General features: G+C 48.3%; 2 protein-coding genes across 5 annotated transcripts in view; one reads left to right on the top strand and one right to left on the bottom strand.

Annotated features, from left to right (window-relative positions):
* The window catches only part of BICRAL (BICRA like chromatin remodeling complex associated protein), an 86,467-nt gene extending 70,598 nt beyond the window's left edge, over positions 1 to 15,869 (bottom strand). For 3 of the 4 annotated variants that reach the window (XM_071219637.1, XM_053914188.1, XM_045193408.3), the window contains exon 1: positions 15,838 to 15,869. The gene's annotated coding sequence lies outside the window, so the exon portion shown is untranslated. Of the gene's footprint in view, positions 1 to 3,761; positions 4,654 to 15,837 lie in introns of those variants that run through there. The other variant, XM_053914189.2, reaches the window with a different exon arrangement.
* Positions 15,870 to 16,092: 223 nt separating this feature from the next.
* Positions 16,093 to 18,539, top strand: TBCC (tubulin folding cofactor C). The gene has a single exon (XM_024557869.4). It carries the CDS (start codon positions 16,128 to 16,130, stop codon positions 17,163 to 17,165), a length of 1,038 nt encoding a protein of 345 aa, XP_024413637.2. The 5' UTR covers positions 16,093 to 16,127; the 3' UTR covers positions 17,166 to 18,539.
* Positions 18,540 to 20,597: the final 2,058 nt, after the last annotated feature.

Genomic DNA, 20,597 nt, shown 5'->3' with positions numbered 1-20,597 from the left:
GTTCTGCTTTTTCAAAGCATCTGTCACATCACATCTTCAGCCTCACTAGGTTAAGGAAAAGCCCCTGACCCAACCTAGACCAACCAGATTCTCTCCTTTGGTATCAGTACCTGGGAAACTGGGTCAGCTGTGGGGAGCAGGCTAGGAGGCTGGAAAGACTTGGGGTCAAGGCCATCACTCTGGGGCACTTATGATGGGACCCTGAGAGGGGATAGGGACAGGCCAGAGTGCCAGGGAGAAGAAGTGACTCTCACTACGTGCAGAGGAAGGGAAGAGGGGAAAACAAAGAACCTGATCATTTTTAATGAGATGGCTGCCATGCCACATGGGGGGCGAATGGGAGGAGGCTGGACAATGGGATTGCACTGATCAGAGGAAGGGAAGCAGGATGCCGAGGAGAGGGGTGGGGGTGGGACCCTGGGTCTGGGGACTTTCGGAGTCCAGAGAAGTTTCGGGTTCTGCAATCCAGCCCCTGTGAGGGACCTGGCTCCTGCTCAGGGAACAACAGAGACAGAGTCCTGGGCAGTTCGCGCTGCTGGAGGAGTGCACACGCTGAGGCCTCTTAGGCGGCAAATTAAACAGTAAAATGCACCTGTGTCTCAGATCAAGCCTGTGTTTCTTTCCCTGAAAAAGTAACTTTGCTTTTTAAATTCTCTGGCCCTCTGAAACTCATCTGCTTCACCACTGGCTGAGTCCCCTGTAGGTGTCCCACACGAAGTGAGAAAATTAATGACATTTCTTACAAAGACCGAATCTAACATTTCATAAAGTTAATATATTATGTATAGAAGCATTTAATTAAAAATTCATTCATTTTTATTCTACAAGTTTCCTTTTGTGAATTTTTCGGGTTCTACACATTTTCACAAGCTATGGAAAAGGCCCAAGTCCCCCTATTGGGGACTGCTGGCGGGGTGTTTTAGGAGTTTGGGGGCTCCCGACTATGAATTCTGGACATTCTAGGGTGTCCTGTCTGCATGGGCCCAAGTACATGGACCCATGGGTGAGAAGGATGGAGCCATCTTTCTCTGCAAACATTCATATAGAAGAGGCTGGAGAGTCCTTAATTTCACTCATCACTTTACAGCGAGGTGAACTGTGGCCCAGAGAGGCAAAAGGCACCCATGAAGTCACCTTTGGAGGTACCTTATGAGCTAGAGGCAGACACTGGCCAGAAAACGGGCCCCTTGACTTCCTAGGGTGGAACCTGGCTTGAAGCCTCTACCGGCGCTATGACTGTTAAACTAGTAGGGGTTAGGCAGGAGGTCTAGGACCAGGGCTTGCCCCAGATGGTTGGCCCCTGGTCAGACCAGCCCTGCCGCTTGAGGACAGCTAGGCACCTGGTACTTTTCCATCACAGCTCCCGTCCTCCGTCTACCTCCGTTAGGTCCTGGAGGTGCACCTCTAGCCGGCACCTGCAGTTGGACCCTTGACTGAGCATGCTCAGCCCAGAGGTGTCTAGGTGAGCACCCCATACCCCACCCTGGGAATGACCCTCAGCCCTGGGTGTTATCTGCTTGGCCATGTGACCCTCTCTGCCCAAACGGTGTTCATCAGTGGGGACACCGGTGCCCTCTGGCAGGCCCTGATGACACTGTAAGCCCCATGAGGCCTAGCAGCCTTTCAGTGTTTGGGTTGGAAGATTCCCCTTCCTTACAATTTACTCCCCGTTTTACTTGCTCATCTCTGAGTGAGTTCCGCTTCTTGCGACCAAAAGATCCTCGAATACACCAATGTGCCGCCAACTAGCTCCTTCCAGCGCTGGCCAGGGGAGCAGTTCCTCCTGCTGCGACAGGCCAAGTATCTCTCCAGGGAGGAGAAGCAACTCGCCAGGGACTAAGCTTTATTATTGCTGCTATGCAAAAACTGCTAATGATTAAGTAAAAGGTCTTCAGACCATCCAACTCCTTCGGCCTAATTCCATTTTCACCCAGTAAACCTTTGGTTATTAATGTCCTTCAGTTTGAAAAGCTGTGCTCTGGCCAGCTGACCTAATCATCCTGGCGGCTGGGTAGACGCATGGCCATTATAAATTCACAGACTGGCTTTCGAATTCATTCTCCAGTAACCCTCATTTCCTGTCCACTGTCCTGGGTCAAGCCCTGTCATTTACCCAAAGAACCACTGCAACAGCCTCGGACGGCGCTTCCCCGGCTCCAACCCTTTTCTTTAACTCCTCTTCCTGAAACCCCGGTCCGATGCCTCACTCCCTGCTCAAAGCCCTCGGGTGGGCCCAGGGGTCTTCCAGAATGACTGCAGGCTGCAGCCCCTCTTCCACCCACCCCTCTGCTCCTTCTGACTAGCCTCCACTCCTGCCACCAGGCGTTACTCAAGCTCCTCAAATGCAACTGGTGCCTTCCCATCTCTGCTCGTGTTTGTCCCATGCCTGGCACTCCTTTCCTCTGGGACCTCACCTGCCCGCTCACTTCCCTCGCTCCTCTTTTCTCTGTCCTCTGTGCTTCCAGAGCCCTTCCTCCCTCCTTCACAGCTACACACATTGCAGTCGGCTTGACTTAGTGCTGGTTGTCTCCTTGTCTACCCGGGATCGTGCGCCTCAAGGAACAGGACTCCACTTCGTTCATTTCTATACCTCCCCTCACCGCAGGGCCGGTCACAGCATCTTACATCAATACATTAAGCCAACAGTTCTTGGGGTTTACTGTATCAAGGCACCTGGCTGGTGCTGGAGGTAGAAGGCACTCAACAAATAGCCACTGAATCGATTACAGTCAGTTGGGGTGGCACAGACGAGCCTTCCACACACGGGATGGTTCAGGTGAGGTGCCCGCCTGGCCTCCATGTGTGCAGAGCTCAGAGAGCACAGCTGGGCCCCTGGGGATGAATGAACGAGTCTCAGCCGAACTGTCTTTAAAATGAAAAGCGTGGCACATTCTCATACCCGGATGAACTAACATGCCTCTCCCCTTTCCTTCTCTGTCCCTGGCTTCCCACAGTCACAAGTATGACTCACAGGCACTTCACGGAATGCTAACTTCAGGTCAGCAACTCCTGGAGAACAGGGTGGAGTGACCCCATCCCCCGCCCAGTTATCAGTTTAAGGGTTTTAGAAGAACTGCACGTGAGTCAACCCACAGTGACCTTAGTGTAACTCTTTCAAAAGAGTCAGCATCTCCATGTGAAAGTAGAAGCTGAATCTGGTCCTGATTTGTCCACTGACAATCCCTGTTCTGTCCCCAGATCTTCTCCCCCACCCACCCAGGCTTCTGGGAAGGCCTCAGCTCTGGGCAAACCCGAGACATACAACACAGCGTCCTAAAGAGTGTACCCGCTCAGATAACATCAGAGTGTGCACAGCAATTCCTAAAGCATCGGCCAAGAAGCACTGGAACAAGCAACAAAAACAAACAAAAAGCCACACACACAGGTAGTCTCCTCTTTCTAAACAAACATGAAGATTTCGACACACTGAGTTTTCATCTTCCAGAGGCTATCGAAGGTGGGGCGAAAGCAGGTTTACAGTTGTGAGGACTCAAAAGCGCAGAGTTGATTCCTGGATTATTATTATTTATTAATAATTGCGTTATTTTCCATACGAATAACTGTAAACCTGCTTTTGGCCCACCCTGTATAATAAACGAACACTGACTCAAATCACTGCTCACCCCCAGGTTCTGAAAAGGCAGCAAAGCCTATGACACAGGCTCCCGGCAGCCTCTGCAGCTGCCTGCGCAGGGCTCCAGGACCCCCCGGCCTGAAGAACGCAGAGTACCTGCAGCAGCTCTGGCTTTTTGGGGACTCACCCCCTTGTCAGGAGCCTTCCTCCTCAGCATATTCTCGCATCATAAGTTCCACTCAAGCTTCACCCTTCGTTTCACGGTCATTAATTCTTCAGACAGAAACAAGCTCTGTATTACTATAAGGAAGTTTGCTCTTAAGAAAAAGAATAGAGAAATTGCATGCAAGGTTCGAACGCAGATGGCGGGCAAGGGTGTGGCTCACTGGAGCTAAAGGACTGTCTGTCCCGACCCACGGGCCTCGCCTCCCTGAATGCACTCAGATTTGTGCCTCAGCAACTCTCAAATTTCTGCACGTCACGGGCCACGGAGTCAGCGTGGAGAGGGGAACTCCCAGCTGTTCGAGCACCGATCCTTCCACCGTGGCCCCTGCAGCTCATCCCCACGGGCCACGGCTCCCTCGTCCAGGTCGGCATCTTTCACTTTTTATAAGCAAACTTTCACTGTTCTAACAAAAGGAGCAGAAAGCATCTGCAGTGCAAACAGGTTCCCACTTGACACTTTGCAAGAATTGGCTCCGAATCCATATCTCCTTGTTGCTATCACGTCAGAACGACACAAGAGACATCCCTTTATCCGCGTCAGTGAACACCTCTGAGAACCACACTGTGCAGGCCTCACTCATAAAACCATTTTCCCAAACTTATCTGACCATCGCCTGTAAGAGGAAATACATTTTATCTCACAAGTCATATATGTGTATATTTAAAATATATATATAAAAATAAATCTATTCATACCACATAATGTATGTGCTCTGACACCTTATATTCTATTTCTTTGATAATTTTTTATGTTTTTTATCACTTTTTTAAAAGATTGTGTTTATCTGAGAGAAGGAAAGGAAGGGAGAAAGAGAGGGAGAGAAACATCAATGTGTGGTTGCCTCTCACAAGCCCCAAATGGGGCCTGGCCCGCAACCCAGGCATGTGCCCTGACTGGGAACTGAACTGGTGACCCTTCAGTTTGAGGTACGAGACGCCCAACCCACTGAGCCACACCAGTCAAAGTATCTTTTACCATTTTTTTAAAATGCAAATTGTCATCTACTAAATGGATTTCATGACCTTATTGGGTTGGAAGCTGTACTTTATAGTATTTCACAGAAAAGTGGCATCTTTTAGCAAATAATGAAATCCTAAAGAAGAAACTGTAAAACTAGGCAGAAGAGCTGAAGAGGAATAATTTGTTTCTTCTTATTTAACTTTCAACTGCCAGGATGCTTTAAAAGCACAAATCTTCATGAATGAGCATTTCTATAAAAGCCTTTAAATTATCTCAAATCCTGTGCATCATCACTTCCCTACACCAAGGGAGAACGAAACTAAGACAGAAAGAATCCGCACTGAAAACACCTGTTTGGGAGTTTTAATTTGGCTGTGTCTTTTAAAGAACCTTAAAATCACTGTTGCTTCAAATGCTCTCCCTCCTGGCAGGGTTACTGGGAAGATTAAATGAAGTAACCTAAGGGAGGGGCTGGTGGCTCTGCTATCATCAGTTCTTGGATTACCTTTTCCCAGTCTGTCCATCGATTGACGTGGACGTGGGACCCAAGGACTCTTGGTCCAATCACTCCCTGAACACCTGACTGCTGGGCCACAGAGAAAAGAGGGTCCCCTCAATGAGTTTACTGACTAAATGTATCATCACAAACTAGGATTCCAGACTGCCAGGACTATTTCATTTATTCCTTCCACAGATAACCACTGTGAGCCTTCTACACTGGGCAGGATTCCGTATGCTGGGATTACGGGGCATAAAAATAGTAAACACAGCCAGAGCCCTCCGGGAACCCACAGCCAAGGGAGAGTTTAGCGTTCGTGAAAAGACCGCACGTAGCTTTAATATTATACAACATACGAATGTGTTTACACTCCCTTATCTGTGAAGTGAGGCGAGATTAGATTAGTGGTTCCCAAAACGGAAGATTTCACAGATAGAACAGCTTTCATAAAAGAAAAACTTTAAAAAAGAGAGAAGAGGGATATAATCTCACAATACTGTTCTTTAAACTGAATGAATCAAGTGGCATTAAAAAAAAATCACTACACATCCTTATTTTTTCCTTTTAGTATAAGCCAGTTTTTGTCCTGGTATTAAAGGATGCCTCATGGGCTTGCCCAGCTCAGTCTTTCTAGGATTCTTTGTGGGGTTTTGTTTGTTTTTTCAGCACTATTTACATGCCAGTTCTGCCCAATTGTCCCCCAGAACTTTAGAAAGGCCAGAGACCTGTTCACAGAAGATTCACTCCCAGGCTCTTTCCGAGAAGGTCAGGACCCACACAGCCAATTCTGGCTCCGCCCCGCACTTTGAGGGCCGGGCGGTGCAAGGGGATGGAGATCCAGTGACTGGAAGGCAGAAAGCAACCCGGCGATTGTTGGGGGTCTGCTATAGGCCTGGCCCAGTACTTGGTGCTTTGCCACACGTTACTTTATTTAACGCCCTAACAGTCCTGGGAGAAATATGTATCTTTTTATCCCCACTTTACTGTTGTTGGAAACTGAGCTCAGAGAGTTAAGTGTCATGCCCAATGGCACACAGCTAGTAATCAGAATTTAAACTCATATCAGTCTGCTTATTACCACCACCATAGCTCACTAACAGGAAGAGACATGAGAAAAAACAGGTGCAGAACAGTTTTAAGAGATTCCTGTGCCTTTGACATGAGAGGAAACCATATTCAAAAGACAATTTAGACAGCGACTGTGCCTCACTCTGTGGTAGAGTCAACAGCTTAGGCATCTCTTCAACTCGGCCTCCTTCCTGAGCGGCTGGAAAGAGACCCTCCCTTCTGTCCCTGGACCCTCCTCTGTCCCTTATGCTAGAAATGATAGCAAGCTCCCTGATTCATTTCTAATCACAGTCCCAGGAGAGGTCTTGCTTCTGGCCCAAGTCTTCACCCACGAGCACATCTATTTCACAAGCATTTATTATGCACCTCCTGTGTATCAGGCCCTGTGCGAAGCATACAGTATGGGGAAAAAACCTGGAGGAGCCCAAGCTGCAGGACAGATATCTGTAAATGTATACTGTCGTCCTAGGCTGATAAACACTCACCAAGAACTAACAGAAGGAAGAATCCAGATAGGCTTCCCAGAAGAGGTGTATAAAACAGGTCTTGTAGGAGGCAACGGATGTAGAGAAGATAAAGCACAGGATCACAGGCAGGAGAAGAGGAGCAAGCGGTAGGTCCCAAATGGTCCCACCAGCCTCTCTCCAAACCTGCTCCTCCTGGCTCACTGTCTCAGGCACCAAGATCAGCTCCTCCAGCCAGAACCTCCCATAACTTTTTGCCCTCCTGTATCCCTTACTTCCGATTAATCACCGGGTCCGGTCTGGTCTCCTCCTACATCTCAGACATTCCCCTCCCTTCTCCACCCTCACCCCATCTCTGTAGCCCAACAACACTTCCTGGCTCCTGCAACAGCCTCCAAACTGACTCCGTTTACTTTCACTCTACTCTGAGTCCATTCCACAGGGAGCGTCCAGACTGGTCCTTTGTTAAAGGGAAAAAGGGGTGGGGGAATAATCTGATCCTGTCATTATCCCGCTTAAATCTTTCAGTAGCTCCCAGTGGCTTCAAGATTAAACCACAACTTCCTAAGGGGATTTAGGAAACCCTTGGTGGCCTGGCCTCTGCCCACCTCTCTAACCTCATCTCCGACCTCCACTTCCAGCTTCAGTGTGCTTCAGTTCCTCCAGCACGGTGGCTTACCACGCTGGTTGCCCATTAGAACTACCTGGGGAGCTTTCACAAATCCAATGCCAAGGCTCCACTCCCAGAGATTCTGATGGAATTAGCGGCGGAAGGCCTGGCCATCAGGGTGCTGCAAAGCCCGCACGGGATGCTAATGTGAAGCCAGATTTGAGGACACTGCTCTAACTCGTCTTTTTCTCACATCCAGGTTTGCTGCATACGCTCTGTCGCTGCTGCTTCCTGGCCAAGAATCAGACGCTTTTTGTCTCTGCTCACGGCTGTATTTCCAGCACCTAGAACAGTGCCGGGAACATACTGGTAGTTGGTGCTCCAGGAATATTTGCAGAAAGAAATGAATGAATGAGGGACTCTGCTTTCTCCCTTCATTGGGTTAGATCTCAGTCATTCTTTAGGATCCAGCTTAGATTTCCTACAAGACACTGCGACTACCAGCCCGGATGCCCCTGGTCAGGGTTAGGTAACTTTTGGTGATCTCAGCACCTAAGATCCCTCCCAATGTACCATATATCACACCAGCCTGTAACCGTATCCCTCACTTAGCCTGCAAGCTCCGAGGGGGCCCTGTCTGTGTGGTCATCAATATCACCTGGCAAAGTGCCTAGCACATGGGGGTGCTAACTGAACAAACAGAAGTGAATGAGCGTGGTGGGTCGGTGTAACAGCAGGGCACCGTGCAGCTGCAGCAAAAGCACTAGTGGGAGATGAGGCTGGCGAGGCACACAGGGTACACAGGCTGTGAAGGGCCTGGCATCCATCCACACCAAGGACTCTGAACGGTGTTGGACCATAGGGGGCCAGCAGAAGTTTTAAGTAAAGTGACATAATCAGCTTGAACTTTGGGACAATCAGTTGCTTAGGCGTGCGGGACTGGGGCAATTCAGAGAAACACAAAGGCAAGGGACCAGAGGGGGGTGTACAGAAGATGAGGAGGGGGTCCAGGCATGAAGAGAGGGACCAGACCAGAGAGACAGACAGAGAACACGGTACTTGCAGGCCACCTGGACCAGTGAGGGAGAATGCGGCCCTGGAGATGACTGGCTTCCTGCCTGCAGGACTGTGGGTGTGGCGTCACGATCGGACACGTGGAGTTAGAAGCTTGAGCTCAGCAACCAGACTGCCTCCATTCAAATCTTAGCTCCACCACTTACTAGCTCTCAGTCCTAAGGAAGTCACCTTCACCCCTTCAGTTCATCTGTTAATGGGGACAGTAGTACCTACATCGCAGGGATGTTGTGAAGACTGAGTGAGGTAATACGTGTAAATGCTCAGCCGTTGCCTGGCACATAGCAAATGCCAAAACTAAGGAGACACAGCCTGGTGGATTATCTGCAAAGACGGCTGCCAGCAATCCCTTGCATCCCTTTAAGAGGTGGCGTCTGTTTCTCTCCCTCTTGAATCTGTGCTGGCTTTGTAATGTGCTTTGACTACCAGGGACACTGTGCCAATTCCAGCCGCAGCCTTAAGAGGCCTGGGGGCATCTGCTTTTGCCCCCCGCCTCTGCCCCGGAAGCCAGCCAACCTGAGAATAAGCTTGAGCTTGACTCCTGAGACGCTGAGGGACCAAGTGTGAGAGGGAGCCACACTGCGAGGAAGTGAGGGGTACCAGCTGACGGCCGGCACCAAGGCCCCAGACTCGTGAGTGCGGCTGTCTTGGAGGCTTGCAGCCTTGGCTGAGACCACAGAATTATGAGAAATAATAAGTTATAGCTGTTTTAAGCTGGTAAGTGTGGGTTGGTTTGTTACACAGCAACAAATAAAGGAAACTGTCATACAGAAGGCAAAGGACATCACCGGAGCAATAAGGATTTCATTTCAAGTCATCTTAAACACTAGGTATTTTGGGTAGTAGATAATTACATGGATAGTATGTAGTTATGTGGAAATATCTAGACAGGTATTGGAAGTTCAGGTCTGGCCTCAGGAGAGAGGTGGAGGGAGGAGACAGAGATTCAAGGGCCAATCAGCACATGGGCAGGACTTGGTGCCCTAGGAGAAGTAAGCTTGTAAAGGAGGTGAGAGGAACAAGGAAAGAGGTGCCAGGATAGAATTTGGGCCTCCCGGATATTGAAGGGGAGGATAGAGAGAAGTTGGCAAAGGAGACAAGAAGCAGTCATCAAGGATGGACAGAGAACTAAGGCAACCAGGGAGCTGGGCTTGGAGAAGGGAGAATCGAGAGCTTACAGCTACAAAGGGCAACGGATTTTTAAAACAGATTTTATTTATTTGTTTTTAGAGAGAAGGGAAGGGAAGGAGAATGAGAGGGAGAGAAACATCAATGTGTGGTTGCCTCTTGCGTGCCCCCCACTGGGGACCTGGCCTGCAACCCAGGCATGTGCCCTGACTGGGAATCGAACTGGTGACCCTTTGGTTTACAGGCTGACAATGAATCCACTGAGCCACACCAGCCAGGGCCAAAGGGCAATGGACTTGAAAATTAGGAGGGAATGGTGATAGGGCAATTTCAGTTTCAAATAAACTGGCAGAGTGGAAGTCGGTTAATAAGGGGCTAAAGAGGGAATGATAATTGAGAAACTGGACACAGCAATGTAAATTACTGTTTTTAGAAGTCTGCCATTAAAACGGAACTCATAGAAAGAGTAGAGCAGTGGTTGCTGAGGGGTGGGTATGTGGCAAGTGGTGAAGGTGGCCAAACTTCCATCCTAAGGTGAACGATGTGGGGGATGAAATTTACAGCATGACTGTGCGCTTGGCAGTTGCTGAGAGAATCTGTCTGAAAGGTCATACCACATAAACAAAAATCGTAACTATGTGGGGTGACGTGTGTGTTAACTCATTATTGTGGTAAGCATTTCTCTACATATACATACAGGAAGTCATAACGCTGTACCTCTTAAACTCACGCAATGTCATATATCGATTATGTCTCCATAAAGCTGAGGGGAAAATAAACCCAATTATCTCACCCCCCAAAATAAAAGAAAAAATACAATAAAATTAAAAGTCAGTTGTTAAGAGAAGGAAGAAACCTAGAGCATTTACTTGGGTGGGTGCCAGGACAGAAGGAAAATTATTTTAAGTTGTGGGAACTTGCTTGCTAAGAGAGGCCAAAGAAAATGCCAAAAGTGCCAGAGATGTAAGATCCCGAAGGAAGAGAGGAGGACTGGTGGCCTGAGGCCCTAGGAAGTGCAAGGGAAGGGCATGGAACTCAGGCTTTGGGTGAGAAGAGAAGGAGACGCAGAGGTGGAGCTCCACAGGTAAGGTCAGGTATTAGTGAGACGGGAGGCAAGGTGAGGTCCACAGCTGGTGGCCTTCTTCCTCTGCGAAGACAGTAGGAGGTAAGGCAGTGCTGAGGGGCTACAGGAGTCCAGACTGCAGACTCTCCTGAGGGTTTCCTGCTGGCTGAGGGTCAGGCTCTCAATACCAGCTTCTCTCCTCTGCCTGCCCCGAGCTCCATCTCCTGCCCCTGAACTGGTCCCCAGCCCAGACAGCCCCTGGAAAGTTCTCATTCACTCCTTCATTCGTTCGTCCTCCAGGTGTTTGTTCACATCCATACCACTGAGCCCCATTTCTCTGCCCACAGAGCTTTGAAACCTTCCCCACACTTTCCAGAAACTCCCGATCCTGTCCTCCCACACTCAGTAAAGGACCTCACTGCCTACTTTATTAAGAACACAGAAACCATCAGATTCATCTGCCAACTACCAGACACATATTTACCTAAGGCTGCCCCGTCTCCTGCCGATACAGCGTTTTTAAACTGCAGTTTAATTTAGGGGGTCTTGATCAGCATTTTTTTAATGCAATAAACAGAACAGAAAATGGTATCTATTGCACACGGTAATTTACTGTTTCTTAAAGCTTCTGTATCAATTATGATGAATCTGAGGTAAAAAAAAAGTTTATGTTGGAAAACGTTCATAATAAAAAGTTAAAACAACACTGCAACAGAGAAGCTGTCCTCCTACCCAAAGCTAATCCTTGTTTTGGGTTCCCACCCCCCAACTTTTTCAGGACCCTTATATTCTGAACTTTAAGTCTTCTCTTTCTGTGAAAATCAAAAACACCTCACTGCTGCCAGCCTCCCCCTCCTCGCCCCCACAGTTCTCTCTCTTCCCCTTGCCAGTCAGACTTCTCCAAAGAGTTATATGTTTGCCCTGGCCGGTGTGGCTCAGTTGGCTGAAGGTGTCTCAGTCCCATAAACCAAAAGGTCAGGGCACATGCTTAGGTTGCAGAGTGTGTGGCTGGGGTGCATGCTGGAGGCAACCAATGATGTTTCTCTCTCTCCCTCCCTTACCACATCTCAAACAAAAATCAATAATTTTTTTTAATGTTATTAAAAAATAGTTATCTGCCAGCTCCATTACCCCATTCCCACCCCTCGTCTCGCCCCTGCAGTCCGCCTTCTGCCAGCGCACCCCTCTGACGCAGCTCTCCAGGAGCCCCAGGGACCCCAGGAGCCCATGCATCTCAAAGGCACTTTTCAGTGTTCACTCACTTCTCCTTCCGAGTTCCTTCTCATCCTCTCAGCAGCCCCTTGGGGGAGTTTTCACTCACCTCCCTAACAAGGTCCAACCACCCACCCACTAGTGGTACTCTCTGTTCTTTTTTCCTTTGTAACAGTTGTCATTTAGAATTTCACAAGTGTGTGCGATTATTTCCCTAGATAAGGCCTCCTCAAGGCTAGAGACGGTCTGTCTTTATTCACCCTGGCAGCCTGAGGGACTCTCTGGCTCAGTGCAGGATGCAGTCAGTGCTCGATAATCTGATGTCGGATAAGTAAAACATTCCAGTCTCTGTGCTAGGATTTAGGGGAAAAGTTCCGGAAGTGAAGGTCGCATAACCCCCCAGCTATCATCTTTCACTGTCTTTGTGTCAGGAAAGCCAGTGACTAAGGTAGGAATATCTGCCTAGCATTTGCTACTTCACATATAGAGCTCTTCTTCTTCCTTCCTTTTTTAAAAGATTTTATTTATTTACTTTTAGAGAGAGGGGAAGGGAGTGAGAAAGAGAGGGAGAGAAACATCGATGTGTGAGATATATATCGGTTGGTTGCCTCTCGCATGTCCCCAGCCTCCAACCAGGGACCCGGACTGAAACCCAGGCATGTGCCCTGACTGGGAATCCAATCAGTGACCTTTTGGTTCACCGGCCAGCACTCAATTCACTAAACCACATCAGCCAGGGCCAGAGCTCTTTAATGAATGCTTTATATCCACTATAGGTGACACCTCCTTCTGGCATCAAGTGACTAGAATACAAGGCCTGGCTGTGTTTTATGGTACCTGAGTACAGCCGGCATCTTCCATAGCACTGGTCCCTGACAAACTCCACGGAACAGCAAAAGGCTTTATTCTTTGCCGCATAGCCACCACACCTAAAGACTGTTTCATTGTGCTTAAGTGCTACACTACTTGGTTATTGATTCCTGTGGCACATCAATATAGAAACACTCACTTTATGACATTGAAAGATCCAGTACGTATGACAGGTATTTAAAATCTAACAAGCACAGGATGAAGACGCAACCAGCACAGTTCAGACGCTCCGAGACTCTGCTGAACAAAGGACCAGGTTTTTTTTCCCTAACAACACAGTTAGAGAGAGAGGACTTAAAGGTGATTTAAGGGAGGTATTAACTAGACAATCGTACGGAACTTGCTTGGATCTTTATCAAATAAAATAACTTAAAGGAAATCATAGGATAATCAAAGAAATGGGAATATAGACTGGAACTCTGATGATATTTTTAGAGTGTGGTAATAGTTGATAGTATTATAGTTATGTCTTAAAAAGGGAGTCCTAATCTTTTTGAGATATATATTGACATATTTAGAGATTGTAAAATATGAAATAATATAATGTCTTGGATTTGCTATAAAATAATCAGGGAGAAGTGGGATCTGGAAGCGTCTAGGGTTTTAGAAGAAAGAAGATTGTCAGTTGTTAATGGTCAAAACTGGGTGATGAGTACACCTGACATGCTTCTCTCCACTTTACTACGTTTGAACGTTTCAAAAAGTTACAAAGCAAATCTAACTAATAGAATCCCAAAGTATCTATTTTTAAAGTAATGTTTAAAGTCTATAATTCCTTTAAACTCTTTCACTTTTTTAAGATGTCTAAGAGAGAGCAGCACTTTGATTCACAAGCCTTTTAAGGTATCTTTGAAAGTAGGATGCAGAACTCAGGGCTGCACGCCTTTTGCCGTATTTCTGTTGTAGCACCTCCCCTCTTTACTTCTTACCTCGGAGGGGCTGGGGTCTATTTCCAGGGTACACGCTGAACTGACTGCTCTCAAACGTCAGAAAGAAGGTACAAGTACAGCCTGGCAATGCCAGAGGTTTCGCAGCCTTCTGACCGCTTTCGAACTCGGAAGTATAGCTTTAAATCCATGTCTTAACCTAGCAGTTGTGCTGGGGGCTGTAAAAACCTGTCACAACAACACTTCTTGATGACCCCACCACTGACCCCCACCCAGCCCCACTCGGGCTTCACATCAGTCTTTGAAACTGCCTCTACCGCACTGGGTCAACCGGTGATCTGCTCATGTTTGTCCTTTACTGCTTCTTTCTCATTAAAGTTTGAATTAGCCAACTTAAAAATATTCAGAAACTTCTGAAGTCCATTGGACTCTATGCCAAAATCTGTTGTGGGACAGAAATGAAAGTCCTGGATGAGTTTAATGACGTTCAACTGCCTTCTGATACAGACAAACTAACAACCACTCACAGACTCATTGCGGCTAATGCAGAAATGTTGCCTGACCCGAGCTGCAACTCCGAAGTCCGGGAAACCTTGTTTGGCTACAGACTTTCTTAGTTTTTGGGAGACAGATTTTGCTGAAAAACTTAGGAAAGGCAGGTCAGGTTTTTCCCCTGCCCTGGCAAAATAAATCCCCTAATCTTCCTTGGTTAAATCAACTCCTCATAAAATAAAGCAGTGATTGCATTCTTCCATAATGACTCAGACAAGATAACCAAGTATATTTCATTCACCAACCTTAGACCCATACCTCACAAAGCCCAAGAAGCCTCATCTCTCTTGTCCATGAAACAAAGCAAACGAAAAGAATCCTATATTACCAGCGGTAAGCGCAGGAATTTTCCAGCACCCCCATTTCCATCGGGTGCACGTGCACATAGTCAAAGACACCTACTAGCCCTGCGCAGAATTGCGAACGGGTGACCTGTGCTTTCGGTGGGGAAATACAGCTATTTATGTGTTTTTTATTTTAAATGGGAAGGAAAGGAGGAAAATAGGGCGTGAAGACTTGGAGATGAGTCTTAATTCTTTCCCTTGCCTCCCATCTTTCTCTGCACGAAAATGCAGGCATATCGGTGAAATGTCAAGTGATAGTTTCTCGGGCAGTTTAATACCCCAATTAAAAACCATGAAGGCCAGAAAATGTGGGGGCGAGGGGAGAATAAAGGTGAAGCCCTAGATTGGAAGGGTGGGCCGGGTCAAAAAGGCCCCTGCTTTCTGCCGGGCTCCACCGAGCACCCGAGGTCGCCGCGCGCCCGCCCGGCCGCGTCCAGGTTCTCGGCGGCCGGCTGCCCTGGGTTTTGCTACTGCCTGCGCAGTCTTGGCTGCCCACACACACTCGGGCTGGTCCCGACAGTAGGCTAGGCTCATTCACTTCCGGTGACAAATCCCTCCCACCACCTCTAGCAATAATGCAACATTTCCCCCCGTCGCTTTCCTAAAGACCGACAGCCCCAAGGAGAGTAGCAGAGCCTGGGGCTAGGGTCTCACCACGGCGCAACCAGCAGCGCCCAGATGCGGAGGGAGTGACAGCGAAAGGGGGAAGAGGACGTGGGAGGAAGAGGAAGGGGGTGTGGAATCTCACCCCCCCGCCCCCCACCCCGCCAAATGCCGCAATTGGCCAAAAACAAATAGTAATCCGTTTTTAGGCTCCCCCAGGGCCCTTTGAACCCGGTTGCAACGAGGAACCCAGTCTCTCCCATCCGGGTGCCCCTCGCCTTCTCCCGCGCTAGTAACCGCCTGCGGAGATCCTGGAACCTCAGGCCACGCCAAACTGCAGAGGCTCCGGCGGGGGGGCCGGGTAGGATAAGCGTTTGGGGGTGGCAGGAATAGGTTGGGGTTACGGGGTGGTGATAAAGGAAAGAAAAAACCAGAGGCATGCAAGCGGCTCCCTAGCCAGCTGTTCCAGCTGCCGCTTCCTCCGGCGCGGGCCGGGCGGTGCAATATTCCCTCCCCCCTCCATCTTCCTCACCACTATCTGTCCCCCCAACCACCACACGCACACATTCCCCCCACCAGTAGCAGATCTCTGGCCTGTAAGGGGATAGTAGGGAGGAGCTGGGGGGGAGGGGGAAGCCTGCGAGTTTCTAACCTTGTTCTTATAAACAAACCCACATGTGCAGCTGCCGCTGCTGCAACTCACCCCACAATCCCGGATATAAGTCCTGCCCCTTTAAGAAGAAAAAAACTTCCCCCGCCTGCCTCCCACCCCACCCATCCACAAGGACCTTTGTCTCTCCACCCTCTTTGTCAGCCCACCCCACCCCATACCCCCCACCGATGGGGGAATGAAGATGAACCAATGGGCGCAGAAAATAAGGCCGGTCTTTTGACGTCATCGTGGCCGGCCAATCAAAGGACGCGTTGGTGGGAGGCCTCAAGGAGGGCGCGCCCGGAGGAAGGAATGCAGGAGAAAGGAAGCTTGCAGTCAAGATGGAGACAGCTAGTTGCTCTGCTGCCGTCGTGGGGAACGGTGATACGGGGTCCCAGCGGGACCGCAGCCTGGTGCCTGAGCGCCTCCAGAAACGAGAACAAGAGAGGCAACTGGAGGTGGAAAGACGGAAGCAAAAGCGGCAGAACCAGGAGGTGGAAGAGGAAAACAGTGACTTTTTCGCTGCCTCCTTCGCTCGGGAGCGAGCAGCCGTGGAAGAGCTTCTGGAGCGCGGGGAGTCCGTCGAACGGCTGGAGGAGGCGGCCGCTCGGCTTCAGGGGCTGCAGAAACTTCTCAACGACTCGGTTTTATTCCTGGCCGCCTACGATGTGCGGCAGGGACAAGAAGCGCTAGCGCGGCTGCAGGCGGCCCTGGCCGACAAGCGCCAGCAGCTGCAGCCCAAGAAGCGTTTCGCTTTTAAAACCCGGAGGAAAGATGCTGCTTCAGCCACCAAAGTAGATGCGGTTCCTGGCACCCCGGCGGCGGAAGGCATCCTGGCCTCCCCGCCGCCTTTGAAGGAGGAGGGAGACTTCGGCTCCAGCTGGCTCTGCGGCTTCTCCAACCTCAAGTCCCAAGTCTTGGAGAAGAAAGCGGAGGAGTTGCACCAGCGAGACGTCTTTTTGACCGAACTGAGCAACTGTACGATCAGACTGTATGGCAATCCCAACACCCTGCGGCTGACCAAGGCCCGGAGCTGCACGGTGCTCTGCGGCCCGGTGACCACCTCTGTGTTTCTGGATGACTGCAGTGAGTGCGTCCTGGCCGTGGCCTGCCAGCAGCTCCGAGTACACACTACGAGAGACACCCGCATCTTCCTGCAGGTGACCAGCAGGGCCATCGTGGAGGACTGCAGTGGGATCCAGTTCGCCCCTTATACCTGGAGCTACCCGGGGATCGACAAGGACTTCGAGGGCTCTGGTTTAGACAGGAGCAAAAATAACTGGAACGACGTTGACGATTTCAACTGGCTGGCCCGGGACGTGCCCTCGCCGAACTGGAGTATTCTTCCGGAAGAAGAGCGAATGATCCAGTGGGACTAAGCAGTTGCTACTCTTCACTCCTACCAGATTCTTTCTGTGTGGGACTGACCTCAACAAATGGGACCCCAAAGTTTACTTATTGTTGTCACACAGTGTATGTCTTGAGTATTTAAGACTTGAAATTGTGATAGGCTCCTGTTTGAGATTTCCATTAAATTCGCGACAGGTGTAACACTTTAAAAAAGGTTTTGCTACTTTGGTAATGTCTAGGAGCTGTTATTTGGCTACGATAGTCTGAAGCCATACGGAGGAAGAGTGTGGTTCTGTGTTTTTTTTTTTTTTTTTTGATTTGTGGTATTTAAAACTTATTACATAATAAAGCAGGCCTTCAATAAAGTACTTGTTTAATAAATGAATTCAGTAGGGCTCTATTAGGAGCCAATTAATGTGGGGTTATGGTATCAAACTTGTGCAAAGTACCATTAATGAGAATTTTTTTGAATTGAAGGGTTGACTTTGATAGGTATTTCTCAGCAGGGCGCTCTTTGGAAAGGTTCCTCTCTGGTCTCCAGCTACGCATTAGCTTGGGCTTCTGGAATCCAGCTAGTCATTGGCTAGTTTGGGTCCACAATTTTAGCTTGGACCCCCCAGAGGCTCATGAGCCTTCCCAACTGTAAAACCAAAATAATTATAGCTACCAACTTTTTGTGCATTTCAAATGTCAGACACACTAAGTACCTTACATACACTTACTAAGTTCTCAGAATCTTAGGAGGTAGGTTCTGTTAGCAGTATTTTTCAAGTGAGGGAACATAAGTATGTTGCTTAAGGTCCTACATGCTGGCGAATTGCAATTTAGAACAAAGCTGGCTCCCGAGCCCACTTCCTCACCCCCTGCAAGAGAGCCATTTCGAATAGTGGCAATTGAGTCGAAAAGAAAGCATCCAGAATAATTTAAAAGGGCAAATTGCTTTTTTAAAATTTTCAGGAATAATTATGTCACGTCCCCTCGTACAAAAAATATCGAGGCAAACGCCTCGGTCTTTTTTTATTCCTGTGGTGTTAAGTATAATATGTAACGTGACGTTTAATGGCAGGCTGAAGAGGGCATGGCGACAAGATCTAGCTCACTCAGTCAACTTTTTCACTAATTTTGCTATATTTATCTGGTTACAAATTTAGCTTTCTGCTCTCTATACTACCATTCATTATCCTTTTTTTCCTGTTATAAAAATATATTTTATTAAATTTATTGGGGTGACATTGGTTAATAGGATCCTGTAAGTTTCATATGTACATTTCTGATATAAGATCAGTAACTTGCACTGTGTGCCCACCACCCAAAGTCAAATCAACTTCCATCACCACATACTGGGCTCCCTCCATCCCCTGCGCGCCCACCCTCTTCCCACTGGTGACTACTGCACTGTTGTCTGTGTCCGTGAGTTTGAGTTTTAATCCCACGTGTGAGTGAAATACATGATTCTTAACTCTTTCTGACTGACATTTCACTTAGCATAATATTCTCAAGGTCCATCAAGTGGCAGTAAATGGAGAGTTGTAAGATTTTTAAAGAGCTTTTTTGGGTCTGGTGGCCTGCAACTCGTTGCTTTTTATTTGACCATTGCCACAAGTATGAATGTACTTGAAGTACCTTAAGTTTTTATATGTTTAATATTTATGTGTTCTATCTTGTTCCAAAAAAGGATTGAAAGTGGTTTGTAGGATGTGTGAAATGTAACAAGACAACAGAAGCAAATGAGAAGGAGGAACAGGATAAAGTCACACGCCAGAGGCAGAAATGAGCCAATAAAAGGTGTGGCCTGCTGAGCTCTATTCCTTAGCCAGAGGTTAATCCAGATGTTTTTCCCCTCAATTATTACCTGACTTGAAAAGGGATCCTCATCAGTTTCACAACCTGCAACATGCACAAGGAAGGGGGGTGGGGGTGGCGAATATCACTTGCTTAGAAGAAATAATCCTAGTGATAACAAGAGAAACATTTTCTAGTGAAATTCTCAACCATGTCCTCACACTAGAAACTATGACAAGCATCCTGAGACTTTGCCTCTGAAGGCTGACGCTTTCATAGCCGGTATACTCCATGCTCAGGCCTCTGATGGGCTTGCAATTCATAAATGTAAGGTAATCCTTTTTACAAGGAAGGTAACTATATCTAAAGGATGAACCTTGTGAACCTTTTTGCAAACCTGCAGTTTGTAATAGATAATAAGGTCACAATACCATGGCAGTGGGAACCCTGGCTAATGCTTGCAAATCTCAGCTTGCTGTTTAGCCAGCCTGTCCTGCTTTCCCGAATGGCCCGCACCACGTTACTTATGCCGACTCTCCCAGACCTTTTCTATTTTCTTACAGCTCAAAATTCCATGCCTGTAACTGCTGACCTCATCTAACACATTGGAGGCCATCCAACCAGCACCCCCTTAACATTCCTCAGTATGTGAAAAAATGTCCATCTTCGCTGGTGTTCTCACTGGAGGCATTATCTCCTGCCCGGAGTTACTACTTCCACTTGCCCAAACCTTCTTATCTCCTATAGATTGTGCTCCTTTTCCATACAGCCTTTTTCTTTTTCAAAACGCTGGGTCTCGAGATCCTCCACCCTACTTATTACTGAGTGACGTTCCAGCTCCTTCCCTCCACTGTCAGGCATCTTAAAAGAGTAGCTTGTCCACCTATATCTACATCTACTCCCTCTGTGTGTCGGTAGTTCTACCTTTGCTGAGCTGGCTCTTTGACGGTATCAGCAGCCTAAGTACCGAATCTAACAGCTCCCTCACCTCCGGCATCTTTATCTTTTCACTCCAGGTGTGACTGCAGTCCCACCTTTCCTTGACCCCCAGGGCCTTGCTCTGCCCTGTTTCCCTTATTGCAGCTCCTGTCCCTGCACTGGGACCCTGGTGACTTACAGCCATTAAATGTGAGTGATGCCCCAAGTTTTGTCTTCAAGCTGCTTGCATTTGATCTCTTCAGAACCTCAACTCTCAACCTTACATGCACAGTCCTACCTTCGTATCCCCGACCTCCGCCCTCAGTGGGCTCACCGGCCTTTCGAATTCCATGTATCCTTAAAACCTCCGTTTTCACCTCTTTCCCTCCCAAGTTCCATGTTTCATTTATTGATATAACTTCTCCAGTGCTTGGAGGGCCAGCCAGGTAAAGTCAATGAGTAAGGCTGCTGGAAATAAGTCAATAGGGAGTTGGGGACCAGATGACTTGGCAGATGACTTCAAGAATTTTTAAAACTTTGTACAAACGAAGCAAAACTTGTCTGCAGTCTGCGTCCGGTCCCTGAGCTGTCCGATTTGTAGCAACAGATTTCCAAATCACGCCAGTTCTGTCCTCAGCCCGTTCATCCTGTCCTCTCAAGTCTTCCTGCCATTTCAGAAAGTTCAACCTTCGGTTTTCCCTCAACTTAAACTGCAGTGGATTTTCAACAACAACAAAGCCGGAACAAAACAAAACCTATGT

The sequence above is a fragment of the Desmodus rotundus genome, chromosome 11 (genome assembly GCF_022682495.2).
Source record: "Desmodus rotundus isolate HL8 chromosome 11, HLdesRot8A.1, whole genome shotgun sequence".
Taxonomy (NCBI): Eukaryota; Metazoa; Chordata; class Mammalia; order Chiroptera; family Phyllostomidae; genus Desmodus; species Desmodus rotundus.
The sequence above is the reverse complement of the archived record's forward strand: the minus strand, read 5'-3'. Positions and strand labels throughout refer to the sequence as shown.

Excerpts from the sequence above, each read along its gene's own strand:
- TBCC (XM_024557869.4), top strand. The coding sequence starts at position 16,128 with ATGGAGACAGCTAGTTGCTCTGCTGCCGTCGTGGGGAACGGTGATACG.